At 42.0% G+C, this 14,873-nt stretch overlaps 1 protein-coding gene and 1 long non-coding RNA gene across 2 annotated transcripts in view; one reads left to right on the forward strand and one right to left on the reverse strand.

The window, feature by feature from the left end:
• EP300 (EP300 lysine acetyltransferase) overlaps positions 1-6,730 on the forward strand; it is a 79,181-nt gene extending 72,451 nt beyond the window's left edge. The window contains exons 29-31 of the mRNA XM_079994540.1: positions 110-271; positions 1,582-1,863; positions 3,361-6,730. Of these exons, the coding sequence (XP_079850666.1) occupies positions 110-271; positions 1,582-1,863; positions 3,361-5,601 (2,685 nt within the window). The 3' untranslated portion in view covers positions 5,602-6,730. The remainder of the gene's footprint in view (positions 1-109; positions 272-1,581; positions 1,864-3,360) is intronic.
• A 118-nt stretch (positions 6,731-6,848) lies between these two features.
• Positions 6,849-14,490, reverse strand: LOC307226131. Its single transcript, XR_013843330.1, has 3 exons — positions 13,758-14,490; positions 12,686-12,783; positions 6,849-10,015 (listed from the first exon to the last, which is right to left on the reverse strand). It is a non-coding gene; the product is annotated as an uncharacterized lncRNA (long non-coding RNA).
• Positions 14,491-14,873: the final 383 nt, after the last annotated feature.

Here is a 14,873-nt window from a genome sequence, read left to right on the forward strand (position 1 = left end):
GGATAATTGATGTGTTGTAATGACTTCTTGGTGGTTGCTTGTTTACTCTTGGGAACCAAATGTGTCTTGCCATTTTCAAGTTAGACTCAATTCTCCATTCACAATGCAGGTCAGCAAAGGAGATAGCAAAAATGCCAAAAAGAAAAATAATAAGAAGACCAGTAAAAATAAGAGCAGCTTGAGTCGTGGTAATAAAAAGAAACCTGGAATGCCTAATGTCTCCAACGACCTTTCCCAGAAACTGTATGCCACTATGGAAAAGCATAAGGAGGTAAGAACAATATTTAAAGTGTCTGAATGGCTGCAGCATCTAAGTGCAAGTGAAATATATCCTTGGACTGTAAAAGTAGGGGGTTTATTACTTCCATGTTGACTGAGGGAACTTTATGACCAAATAATAATCTTCTTTTCATTTGCCACACAAGTTAGACACTTTGTTAATTTAATCCAGTGGTCTGAGGCTTCTGACGGAATGTATTGAAATGAGCAGCAGGCTGCACACATACATTCTCTGTGGAACATTGTGGAAAGTAGTTGCATACATGTTTCTATTTGTGTTAAAAAGGGTTTTTTTAATCTTATTTCTCCTGGGTATTTAGATAATATAAAAAACAGAATCTTTTCGTATCTAATAAACCTATATAGATATTTTAAGGGCTGTATTGTAAATTGGAAAGTTGAGCATTTTTGCCAAATTCTAAGGCATACTGTAAACCTATGAGCATATTATCAAGCACATGTGAGAGTAAGGAAAAACTGTGAAAGAAAACAAGTGATTTTTTTCTAGAAAAATAGGCACCAGTACTCACCATGAAGTTGTTACAGTAAGTGCCACACTTTTTAACAACAACCAAAGAGGTGCTGGTACTGCATACCCTTGAGGACCCCCTGGGAAAAAAAAAACACTGAAGAAAATGCTCAATTCTGATCACATTGGGACATGCAATCAGGCTGACGTTGTTGAGGCACCATTGTGGCCAAGTGATTTTGGGTTGGTTTTGTTGTGGTAAATGAAGTTAAACATACAAATTGGAGCATTATAAACCAAATAATCTGAATTTGCTTTGTATAACACAAAGTATTATAACTAGGTGTTTTACTATTTCAGGTATCTTTTAGGGCAGGGGTGGGAAACGTTCTAGCCCAGAGAGCCAAATTGTTATCTCTCCAACTCCTTGTAGGCCAAGTTTGACAGCTAGTTGTCCCTTAATTTCTTACTCTCAATGCTGCTGGGCCTGGCCCCTGATATGTACAGCAGGGTGGGGCCCAGAGACATTGAGAATAAGGTTGATGGCACTTGTTGCCTAATGCCAAGCTCTTTTCTCTACAACACTGGGCCAAGGAAGTACAGGGGGGCTAGAGTTGCGCTGCTGCTGCTGCTGCTGCTGCTGCTGGTCCCATCCTGCAATAAACTTGACAAAATACAGAGCAGTTGTGGCTTGTTCCTGATGTTCGGAGCATGTTGACTACTTCAGACTCCACAATGAGACTGAAAGACAGAGAACAGAAGGCATTGTATAGTTAAGGGTGATAATCAAACCTCTTGTAATAAAGCCTAAACTCCACTACTCTCTTTTTCAGGTATTCTTTGTGATCCGTCTCATTGCTGGTCCTCAAGCCAATTCCCTGCCTCCCATCATTGAACCTGACCCACTCATTCCGTGCGACTTAATGGATGGGCGTGATGCCTTCCTCACCCTTGCTAGAGACAAACACCTTGAGTTTTCCTCACTACGAAGGGCAATGTGGTCAACCATGTGCATGCTGGTAGAGCTGCATACTCAGAGCCAGGATCGTTTTGTTTATACCTGCAATGAGTGCAAACACCACGTGGAGACAAGGTGGCACTGCACAGTCTGTGAGGTATGTCTCGCCACTGGTGAAATAATTTGTTATACAAATATTCAGAGGTTTATATCATGAAGAGGTTTTTGGAACTGAAGTGGAGGGTTTCATTAGTGTTGTCTACTGCAATATTAGGTTTTATTTTAGGACATTTTTAAAAGTAAATATTCCTTGCTATCCTACTCCAGTGTCTTGATATTTATGTTGTGACTACCAAAATACTTTATAGCTTACGCTTCCATTTTAACATGGCTCTGCTTCAGAGTAAAGAGCTTTCTTAGGATATTACAGCCAAAAAAAGTGATGAAAATGTATTCTCCTTAAGGCCCTTTTTTGTTAGGGTCCCTGTTTGCCTGAGGCAGGGATCATCAGCCATTTTGGAACAATGGACACATTTCAAATTTTGAGAGTGTTGTGGGTACCAGTGACAAAATGGCAGCCATGGGGGCATGTCATAACACAAGATTAGAGAAAGTACAGTAATTGTGAAGTTTCTTATAATTGTATTTCCTGATGAATTTCTGCCTACCATAAAGCTATTAAAGGCACAACAGTGCTCCCTCCCCCCATTTTTCAACCCTAGACCAAAGCCTAGGCTGCCATCCTATACCAGCTTACCTGGGAGTAAAGCCCATTAAGTGCAAAGGGACTCAAACTTCTGACTCTGCCATTCTTAGTAGGTGTTCTTTAGCTCCTGCAAAGCAGAAGACATGCTTAAGCCACTTTGCAAAGATTTCAGATTTTCCTTTTGGAGACAAGGGCATTCTTCAACCCACATTCGTTGTGTAGTAGTATTTGAGAAAACAACTTCTAGGGATTACCTGACCTCAGATGAATTCACCATAGGAAAGATGCATTATGGTTTCTAGGGGAAAAGAAATGGCAAATTACAGAGATTCCAAGGACTACTAGAAAATAAGCATGGAGAGTGCTCTGAGGGAGAGGGGAAACAACAGCTCTTCAGAACCCAAGTAGTTCTTGTTACCTAACTTACTAATCACAGCTGGCTTCACTTATTGGCTAAAAAATAAAAACATTGACAGGTGGCAGAAGTCAGGCTGACTATTCACAGAAATTGCTTAGCAACATATCTGCACTTTTTCCTCGTTAACTTTCTAGGCTGTCAAGCAATTTCTTTTTAAAAATAAATATATGAAAACTCAGAACTTAGGACCTTAGGAGTCACTGGTTGGTGACTCCTGGCCTGTTTCAAGTCTGCATCTGTCTGAGATGGGAACAGCCTTTCACTTTTGTTGCTCACCATATCAGTCTTGCTGTTCTTCCCCTAAGAACTGACACTTGAGCCACTTTGGCTGATAGTCATTGCATAGTTTTCAGTGAATGCTTGTTTATGCCTTTCCAAGTTTCATGATTTTTTTTGGACAGGTCATCATTAGTATTTTGAGATTGCATTGTTAATTAAGACTATCTTTTATCAGCTATTTAATTTTTTAGTGATGTGTGCCTCTGTCAGGGAATAAGGCCAGTTATCTGACTGATCATTTCTGTTTTTAGGATTATGACTTATGTATCACCTGCTATAACTCTAAAAACCATGAGCACAAGATGGAGAAACTGGGCCTTGGTATTGATGATGAAAGCAACAACCAACAGACAGCCACTACGCAGAGTCCTGGTGATTCACGTCGCCTGAGCATCCAGCGCTGCATCCAGTCTTTGGTCCATGCCTGCCAGTGCCGCAATGCCAACTGCTCATTGCCGTCTTGTCAGAAGATGAAGAGGGTCGTCCAGCACACCAAAGGTTGCAAGCGCAAAACCAATGGAGGGTGCCCAATTTGCAAGCAGCTCATTGCTCTTTGCTGCTACCATGCTAAGCACTGCCAGGAGAACAAGTGCCCAGTGCCCTTTTGCCTCAACATCAAACACAAGCTTCGTCAGCAGCAGCTTCAGCACCGCCTGCAGCAGGCCCAGATGCTCCGGAGGAGGGTGGCAAGCATGCAGAGGACCGGCATAGTAGGCCAGCAGCAAGGGTTGCCCTCGCCAACACCAGCCACACCAACAACTCCGACAGGCCAGCAGCCACCAACTCCTCAGACCCCACAGCCGCAGCCTCCACCCCAGCATGCCTCGCAGCCACAACCCGTACCTCCCAATAACATGCCTCCGTATAGCATGTCAAGAACTCAGCCTCCTGGTGCTGTCTCCCAAGGCAAGGCAGGTGGCCAGGTAACTCCTCCAACAACTCCTCAGGCTACTCAGCCACCCATGCCGGGGCCCCCTGCAGCTGCCGTGGAAATAGCCATGCAGATCCAGCGAGTAGCTGACCACCAGCGGCAGATGGCTCATCCCATTTTCCAGAGGCCAATTCAACACCAGATGCCCCAGATGAATCAAATACAGCCTATGAGTGTAACACCACCTCAGATGGCCAGAGGTCCTGGGGGCCACATAGATCAAGGGATGGGACCATCAGGAATTCAGCAGCAGCCCGCGTGGGCCCAGGGAGGCTTGCCTCAACCTCAGCAGCTGCAGCCAGGAATGCAGAGACCATCAATGATGTCGATGGCCCAGGCTGGGCAGCAGATGAGTATGTCACCGCAGCAGCCAGGAATGGGTCAGGTCCCTGGCGCTGCTCCGTCAAAGCAAAGCTCTGTGCCCCAGGCAGCCTTACAAAACCTGCTGCGGACTCTCAGGTCCCCCAGCTCTCCCATGCAGCAGCAGCAGGTGCTTAACATCCTGCACTCCAACCCTCAGCTGTTAGCTGCTTTCATCAAGCAGAGGGCTGCCAAGTATGTTGGGAACCAGAATCCACAGGGCATGCCGGGACAGCCTGGAATGCCTCAAGGGCAACCAGGGATGCAGCAGCAGGCCATGCCAGGACAGCAAGGTGTGCATCCCAATCAAGGCATGCAGAATATGAATCCGATGCAAGCAGGGGTCCAGAGGCCCAGCATGCCCCAGCAGTCGCCACCCCAGCAGCCACCACCCCAGCAGGCCATGGGAGGGATGAATCCTCAGGCACAGCAAATGAATATGAATCCTGCAGCAACCATGTCTCCCCAGTTTCGGGAAATCCTAATGAGACGGCAGCTGATGGAACAGCAGCGTCAGGGAGCAGGACCAGGGCTGGGGCCTGGCATGGCCAACCATAATCAGTTCCAACAGCCCCAGGGAGTTGGGTACCCTCAGCAGCAGCAGCAGCAGCAGCAGCAGCAGCAACAGCGGATGCAGCATCACATGCAGCAAATGCAACAAGGGAATATGGGACAAATGAGCCAGCTTCCACAAGCAATGAGTGCAGAGACGGGATCCAGTTTGCAGCAAGTGTTCCAGCAGAGGCTACTTCAGCAGCAGATGGGATCACCAGCTCAGCCCAATCCTATGAGTCCCCAACAGCACATGCTCCCTAGCCAGGCCCAGTCCCCACACTTACAAGGCCAGCAGATTCCGTCATCGCTCACCAATCAAGTGCGTTCTCCACAGCCTGTCCCTTCACCACGTCCCCAGTCCCAGCCACCCCACTCCAGTCCGTCCCCTAGGATGCAGCCACAACCTTCTCCACATCACGTCTCCCCGCAGACCAGCTCCCCTCATCCAGGACTGGTAGCTGCCCAGGCTAACCCCATGGATCAAGGGCACTTTGCCAGCCCGGACCAGAGTGCAATGCTTTCTCAGCTTGCTAGCAATCCAGGCATGGCAGGCCTCCATGGTGCAAGTGCCACAGAACTGGGACTCGGCTCAGATAATTCAGACTTGAATTCAAACCTTTCACAGAGTACACTAGACATACACTAAGACACACTGTAGCATTTTGGGAGCAAAAAAAAAACTTATTTTCTCAAGACTTTTTGTACTGAAGACAATTTTTTTTGAATCTTTCTTAGCAGAACATTTTTCCCTGGAATACATCTGAACTCTGCAGCAGTAGTTTGTGGTTTTAAAAATGAGAAACCAACAAAATGAACCTGAGGGACAATAGAATACAAAGAAAATATATTTTTGTTATGGCTGGGGTCATAACCAGTCCTTTTACTTGTTTTTTTTTCCCTTCGCGTGCGTTGGGGAGGTGCTTGGGAGGGGATAGTTATTTGGCTGCTGACCAAATGGCTTCCTTCTCTAGCCTCCAATAGGTTTTATTTTTTTTTTAAATTAATGAAAATATGTAATATTGATAGTTATAATTTACTGAGGCAGATGGTTAACTTTTTTCCCTATTCTGGTTTTTCTCATGCCTACTGCAAAAAAAGAAAAAAAGAAAAACAGAAAAAACAGAACATTTCCTAAAACTGGAGGACAAAAAGGGTGAATGTTGCTTTAAAATACAGTGCATATATATAAATATATAAAAATATATATTAAAGATAAATACCAATTTTTCCTCTTTGGTTGGAAAGATGTCAATTCTTTTAAAAACTGTAAAAATTATTAAGTAACCCAGTCTCCCTCCTGAAGTCTACTTTTGTCCTCCAAGAATTTTCTATACCAGAGTCTGAGCTTAAACTTCAAGTATTAAAATTTGTACATGTAGAGAGAAGACAACCTTTTGCAAATACACGGGGCAGCTGCCAAATGGATGTAGTATATATATTGTGGTTTTGTTTTCTTGAAAGAATTTTTTTCGTTATTTTTACATCTAACAAAGGAAAAAATAAAGAGGGTAAGAAACTATTCCAAGGGTATAATTTTAACCTGAGAGTAAATCCCTGGGGTTTCTTCTTTATGCTTGCTTTCTCTATCCCTCCCCTCCCATTTCCTCCTCTTCCATTTTCTGTAAAACTTGAAAATAGAAAGCAAAAAACCCTCAAATGTTGTAAATCATGCAATTAAAGTTGATTACTTATAAATATGAACTTTCGATCACTGTATAGACTGTTAATTGATTTCTTATTACCTATTGTTAAATAAACTGTGTGAGACAGACTGATTTTTTTATGCTTCCCTTCTTCTTTTCCCCTTCAATTGGTGCTTATTTTAAACTGGGGAAAGAAGATGGTATGCTTTTGCAAAACAAAAAACTACGGCGATCAATTTGATGTATAGTAACATACCATTATGTGTGTTTTTGAAACATGCGTATTTTGGGCTGTAATGAAGATGATCAATGTCCATTTTGCTGTGACACTATATTCGCTTCTACTTGTGCTATGGAAACTTTTTTTCATATCTAGGTGGGATGCTGTCTGCATATTTCACCTGGACAGCACTTGATCCTCAAAAGAACCTCCAGAGTCCAGAATACTGCCCAGGGTTTGACTATTGGAACAGAAGTCTCAAGACACCATTCCACAATTCAGTGGGTTGGCATGCAAGGCGACCTGAGGAATTTGTGGTGATTGCAGGCAAATTATAAGCATGGCAGTCTGCTCTGACATCAGCAGTGCTAATTTAATTAGATGAGTGCTGTGAAGACTGAGCCTCCCTCTATAAATGAGTGCCATCCAGGGGCAGCAATTTGGTAGTCCGATTTTGTTCATGCCCACAAGCTTAGATGGAGAAATAGTTAGCTACACATACAGTGTTTCGTGTAGTTAACATTTAACTACTGTAGATGCATCTTTGTTTCTGCTGAAGTGGATAGTCCTGAGTGTTTGAGGAAGGTTTTGCATTATTAAGTACTACAGAATTCCTGTCAGTTTGGTGCTTATCTGAGCTACTACATACAAGGTCGTCTAAATGTTTCTCCACCTGTTATAGCCCTTTCTGGATTGGCTTAGTTTCAAAGTCAGGGTCTAGCCTTAGCCCTGACAAACTCTATTTAGAATACAGTAGTAGATAAACAGGGCAATGCAGGTTGGATGGAAAGTACAGTGAAAGAAGTAAAATTTAATACATATTATCACAGATGATAAAACTCAGGATAATGTACAATTATTTGTGTTGCAAAAATACAATAAAAGTGGCTCATAGAAAATTGTTGTAGGTAATAACGTTGCCAGAGGCTTTAGTTTTAGGATGAACTCTGCATCTACAGTCCTATGAGTATTTAGAGTGTTTCCTGTCTGGGTGAAGGTGCAAAGCTGCAATGCGCTCAGTGTGATAAATTTGAAATTGTAGTTCTTCAATAGATTTTGGAGATACAAAATTCCATTTTTAAATTGCAATTGTTGATGACACATCACCAGCTACAGCTTTTATTTTTATCTTCTATGAATTTTCATAATCACTGCGTTTTTGTACTGTCACTCTATGCATCATTCTTTGTCTCCTTGTTAGGTTGTTTTAAATTTATTAGCTTAAATCCTTTTCCCACAAGCATGCTTACACACATACATATATCGCACACATACATGTATAAAATGAAATTGCTTTCCAGTTCTTGAGCCAAATGCTCATTCAAAACTGATGAATTAGAACTAACGCTCACTTACAGCATTTATAACAGATGCTTGCAAACAAAATATTAAGTATAATGAAATCCAGCCAGGATTTTATAAAAACAGTGAGCAGATTTCTGCATAAGAATTGAAGCGCAGAGTAAAATGACAGAGAAACACAGTGTCCCTAAAGCCATATAGCAGAGCCACAGTTCAGTGGATTGAAAAAGATCCCTCTTAATTTTAGGATAGAAATTACATCAAGTTTCTATAGACTGACTTGCTTCATCCTTTCTTTAAAAAAAAAGGGGTGAGTTAATCTGACACTCAGTGCATTCTTCTGTAGCGAGCCTGCAGTGCCTTTACAGGAAATAAGAGCTTACAGCTCTGCAAATCAGTGGAGGTGTACTGCCATGAAAAGACACTTTGGGTCTAAATCTTATTAAAACAGAAAATTCTCATACCTATCTGGTATGCAGATGGGTCTAGCTTTCACAACATGCAGCCTGTCATGTTTTATTTGTAATCCGCAATGATAAACACTATCCCAGAATTTAAAATGTTGTGTCCTGTAGTTAGGCAGAATGAGGTTACTATCTCTTAGGCAGAAAAGGGTGAAGAAGTAGGAAGGTAATTACTAAATGTGAAGTTCTTTCTTGGGGAAAACCTAAGCAAAGCCAGAAGCCCACTCCTTGTCTTCAGTATGCACCTCTGACTGACTTCAGCTCTCTTCTTGCCATGCAGAAATATAAAGTGCATTTTCCTTCTGTTCTGCAATAATGTCAGGAATACAACTTCCCTACCTCAGAAATGCATATGCTTCCACCATAGACATCTTCTTGGTCTACAAGCCATTTGACCATGCTAAGACACTTCTTTTCTAATTTTATTTACTTCAACTATTAGCCCCCACAAGTATGGCCAATGGGCAGGGATGATGGGAGCTGTAGTTTAGCAACAGCTGGAGGGCCAGAAGGTCCTTTCACCTAGGCTGCAAGCTTGGAAATCTTGAAATTATTCAGCCATGACAGCAACACTCAGAGAAGCCATCATTAAAAGAAAAAAGGCAAACCTACATTGGAGATTGAACTATAGGTGGTTTCTGTAGCAATAACTTCAAATATTTAAAATATATGAAACAGGCTTTTCCCTAACCATCCAACCTGCCTTAATTCTCATGCTTTTGCAAAATAACCACAGCTCCTAATCTTGAATTCTCATTGTGTACAACAATGCAAAATATACTATCCATAATAGGGATATCATAAATTCTCATATGTATGAAAATTATTGTACACCTGAGGGCAGGAGTACCACCTCCACCTGGTTTTCAAGAACACCTTCAACCTTAACTATACCTACTCACATGGACCTCGTGGGAATCGGTGTGTTTGAGATGCAGAACTGCCATTTTTTAACTTGTTGCAGTTTTCTTGTGATTGCGGGGGGGGGGGTGTACATGTAACAAGAGGCATTATTTGTATCAGGTTCTTAAAAGGTGAATGAGCAAGGGCAGTACAAAGATGGCAACAGTAGACAATCATGGTCATTGCTTCAAATGTTACCTCTAATTGTTGGTACAAAAAATGCAGAATGCACTCATTCCTCCTGATAATAGAAGCTTGACATGCAGGAAATAACACAGGAACCTAGGAAGGTGCCTTAAACAGGGTCAGAGCATTGTAGCATGAGTTTCAGGTAGGGTCCTCTCCCAGCCATATCAGTAGATGTTGGGGATTGAATCTGCCTGCATACAAAATGAATGCTCCAACTGAGCTCTGATTCTTCCTAAAGAGCACAAGACAGGGCAGGTTTTTTCTTTCTCTGGGTCTGTTGATGATTGTAGGACCACAAAGTTATGACTGACCTGCTCAAGCTATGATGCAATTGAGATACTTGGAGACAAAAGAGAGAGAATAGGATAAAAACAAAACAAAAAAACAGCGCTTACTGGCCCTTAGGGAAAAAATACCCTAATTTGGATTTAGGAATAACAGAGTACAAAACCGTGAAACTCACTTTTTACAAGCTTTGCATTATATGCTCACTTATTTGAAAGTTAACCCTACTAATTGCATTGGGATCATTAAACATAACAGGGTGATTGCATGTTACTTTCAATGAGTGTATAATCTCTGTAAATAGCTGGGCGGCATGAATCAATGCAAACACTTGTACATGTGTAGACAGACAACTTGTACCTGTGTTTAGGGTACTATGAATAACCTTAATGGGATCAAGTTTCAAAGGCATTCATTTATTGCAAACTTGCATTATAGCCAATGAGACCACTTAGCTGAAGAACCAGCTGTGTTTTGAACTTTAATGCTGCTTGGCAGAGCAATACTGTGCATGTCTTCTCAGTCATAAACTAAATGGGACCGGCAGGGAAGTATATATATGATTGTAGTCTTCGTGAATTACTTGGAACTAATGGGGATTAAAACAAGGCAAGTAATGTGTAGCCAGAAATAATATCATTTGGATATAATAATTTATATCCATGCATTTTGCATAATTTAAGCTGCAATCCCATACACATTTATTTACCTGCAACTGAACTTAGTGAGGCTTCTAAATTGACAAATTTAGGATTGTACTATCTGGAGAAGACCCTGATGTTGGGAAAGATGGAGGGCACAAGGAGAAGGGGGCGACAGAGGACGAGATGGTTGGATAATGTTTTCGAGGTTACCAGCATGAGTCTGACCAAGCTGCGGGGGGCAGTGGAGGACAGGAGTGCCTGGCGTTCTCTGGTCCATGGGGTCACGAAGAGTCGGACACGACTAAACGACTAAACAACAACAACACTATTCTCAGTGTCACAGCTAGTAAAGTGGAGGGCCTGTCATTTTTAATTTCATTTCATTTTCCCAAATCGGAACTGAAATAGTATTAACAAATGAAAATGTCCCTTTAAACTTGAGTTGAGTGCCTCAGCCTCCCTCCTGCGAAAGGAACTGTTCCGTACCCCTCATTAGATGGGGGTGGAAGGGGACAAACAGCTTTCAGACAAAGGTGAGTTCCAGCATCTTTCATATAGAAATTAATTATGGAATAATTAAATTAAGGCACATTTGTTGGAACACGCCCATTCAGTGCCAAAAATCAAAACCTTACATGCCAGGAAACACACTTCTCAAAACCAAGGATTGCATTCAACTTGGTTCTATTCAGAGCAGACTCACTGAAATTGGTTAAAATTGTTAATGTAGGTGCATTGATTTTAATGTCTTAGGTAGAAGCTGGAAACAACCTCAAGTCCCTTTCCTCCTCTAAAACCCCAAAAGCTAATTATTTTAGCTCTATAGACAAAATATAGGAGTTTAAGTGAAAGCCCACCACATCTTAGCAGTGGAACCTATTTTCAACTCAATGGCTCAACCTCAGATATTTGAAGGAAAAAACAAAAAGTTAGAGCATATGCACCACAAAATAATTACAACCATCCTCTACATATCTAAAATTAGGAATAATGTCTTCCAGATTTTGACACATCAGTCGATGTGACAGGCAAACCATTTTGAGACCCCATGTTACATATTTTAGAAATCCACTAACAAAATGGGCCCCAAAACAGGATCACAGGCATTGCTAAGCAAGCTAAAAAGTCTACCTTGCTTGCCAACACTGCAAAAAAGCGTATGCTGAATCACTCCCTACTTGTATTTCCCAACCAGTGGGTCAGAAAACCTGTGGCATCTACACATCAGAGGCAAGTTGTAATACTCAAAACAACAACTTGTATGAGCACCTTATGGTGAACCATCAGGTCTACCACCAGGGTTAACTAATAGTTTAACCAAAGGTAATTTGAGTTTGCTTAGCCAACATTTGTCCACAAATTGTCTGCTGAAGAATCAGAAGTGTGAATGTGTGTGAAACACATTTGCAACTGATATCACAAAGTTGTATTTAGCTGTGTACATACTATACATTTAAGACAATTTAAAGCACACACACTACCCCAAAGAATAATAGAAACTCACTAGTGAGTATCCTGAGCTTGCTAATGAAACAGTACCTTTGCTGCTGCCATTTGGTAGCCCATACCTTTGCCAGAGGTTTTAAAGCAATGACTACTATGAAGATGAAATCTCAGGTCCCACATTGAGTACACATTGGCAAAATGCAAGCTTTAGGGATCCCACCAATACTTGCCAAAACAGAGTTGACCATGAATGAAAAGATGACAACCTGAACATTTTTAATAGTTTCATCTAACACCACTTTGGTATGTTTATAGAATACATTTGTATGGTTTATGAAGCAATATTCTGAAGTCATGACTGCTGTTCTTACATTCTCATTAAAAAAAAATAAACTGATTTGACTTTGTAAGTACTATAAATAGTTCAACAATTCCACATTAATGGGGGCATCAAGTACAATTTTTGCTTGAATGGTTATAAAGTCAGCAAAGCTTCACTTAAAATGCATAATACTGATGGCTGCCAAAGAGCTAAGGTCCAAAATTCATGTGACAATAAATCACTGGGTCAGTAAATACAAAGTAAATTTGGACCTGTGGATCGTACCAAAAAGGTTGAAAAGCACTACCCTACCACATGCGGTTTTCTGGAAAACTTAAGGAAGCTGGCAAGATACTACTCCTGCTTCCCCCTTCCTTCACATTAATTCCATTGCAAGCTGATGCTGTTCTCTCAAGGCACAGTTTAAATAATAAATTGTAATTAATTATTTTTAAGGAGCACACATAGGTTAGAAATTTATCTCAGTACTTTTCCTCCAAGAAAGAGTGTGAGAATTTGGCTGCTCAGACTACAACCCAAGAGAGTAGTATGCAAAAAGTACAAAACCCTGTTATGCAGTTCAAACACAGGCTGTTGGGAACGAGAGTCTGAATCAGCCAGAAGTTGGGAACCTTTGACTCTTCAAATGATGTTGGACTCTGACACCCATCATCCTTGATCATTAGCCATGGGAGTTGGGCACATGGGAGTTGAAGTCTACAGCGTCTGGAAGGCCTCAGGGTCTGATAATTGAAATAAATCAGGTGGTGACCGTGATTCTTGGCTGCCTTCTATTGAGAATGGGGCTGGATAACAAGTTTCTCCTCACACAGTGAGATCTACTGAACAAGCATTAAGTTGTTTTCTCTCTGTTGTGGCAAGAGGCAAGCATTTCAGTTTTTTTTACAGGGGGAGGGAGGAGCTAACAGGCAACCATAGGCAGCTGCAATTCTAAGTGTAACACTTTAACTGAGAGAAAACACCCCAATTATGTGGGGGAGGGATGTCTGGCAATATTCCCAAAAATTGGAATATGGGGGGGCTGGAGAGAATGCAGCCTGAATCAGCTGCTGAACTTAGTTTAACTTGAGGTGTAGGCTACACCAGTGCTTTTTTTCTAAAAAAAAAAAAGTTTAGGGGTTCTCTCATTTTGACTATTTTATAGTTCAAATCATGAAAAATAAATACAGTAAATGGACAAAAGTACAAAGATTCACAAAATGTTTAGGGGGCATGCGTACCCCTGCATACCCCCAGAAAAAAAGCACTGGGCTACACTGGAAAGAAAGAATGATTAAGATGACATAACTGTCTTTCAGAGTTCCTCAAACTAAACATTTTATTTGTTTAAAAGATAAATAATAAATGAGACCAAAAAGCATACCTTTAAAACACTTTTGATTCTGTAGTGCTCCACCCTTCTGTCAGTGAGCGGCTGCCCCAGCCCGCTTTTAGGGTTCTATTTTTCTAAATATTGTTCCTGTTTATGCAAACCTCCCAGTTTCCTCAGCCCTTATGTTAGGTCCTTGTGTGAGGATAATGCCATTTTGTCTACATAAGGATTCACACTCAAGAGAATGAGTTCACTGTTAGTAATGTAAGTTAGTAATAGATATAGATGTAGATGTATTAGTATAGTAATAGATATTAGTAATATATGTACAGTATATTATATACTCTGAGCATTTTGCTAAAGCTATCAACAACAAGCATCCTGTTATACCATTTAGATATTTGTGCAATATCTAATTTGTGCAAACTAGTGTGAGAGCTGTCATTTCTGAGCCCACAGCCCAGGAATTGGTTCTGAGTGTCAGTACAGAACTCAGTCCTTCTACACAAAACTCCAGGTTTCCCCCGCACACAGCTTTCTTATTTCAGTAGATATGTATGTATGTATTTTGGAGGGAGAGAGTAATTTTGTTGCTGCCATTGTTATCAACGAGTCAAAAATCCTTGCGACCTGCTTCAAATCACCCAGAGATCAGTAAAATCCCGGTCCACTTTCTGCCTAGCTCTGTAGTCGAAGGTGGCCGCTGGCTTGCTTGTAGTCCTTAGGGGCATTTTCCAAATATTACTTGGCAAGCCCCATTGAATCCCCTGGATAGACTGAGGAGGAGTTGCTGTGATCAGCCCCGCATTCAAAGGGCTGTGGGAGGCAATATAGAGGGAGCCCTGGGCCCTGCTCGCTCGCTCGCTCGCTCGCTACGTGCCAGAACGCGAGCGGTCGGGAATGCAAAATGCAGGCGGCGCTTCGCTTTTCAGGCACCCTCCTTGTAACGCAGGGCGAGCCCGACTGCAGCCTGGCCTTTACTAAGGATTGCTTGGCGGGCAGCTGCTGGCACAGGAGAGCGGGTAGCGTCGAGCCAAATAATGTTAGCGGTTTGGGGGGCTTCCCTCAGGGACGGCTGCTGCCTGCAGGGCCGACGGACAATGGCCTGGGAGGCGGTGCCTTTTTCCCTGCGAGGAACGGACTGGGCACATGGTCTGCATTCTCTGC

Source organism: Podarcis cretensis (assembly GCF_951804945.1).
Source record: "Podarcis cretensis genome assembly, chromosome: 10".
Taxonomy (NCBI): domain Eukaryota; kingdom Metazoa; phylum Chordata; class Lepidosauria; order Squamata; family Lacertidae; genus Podarcis; species Podarcis cretensis.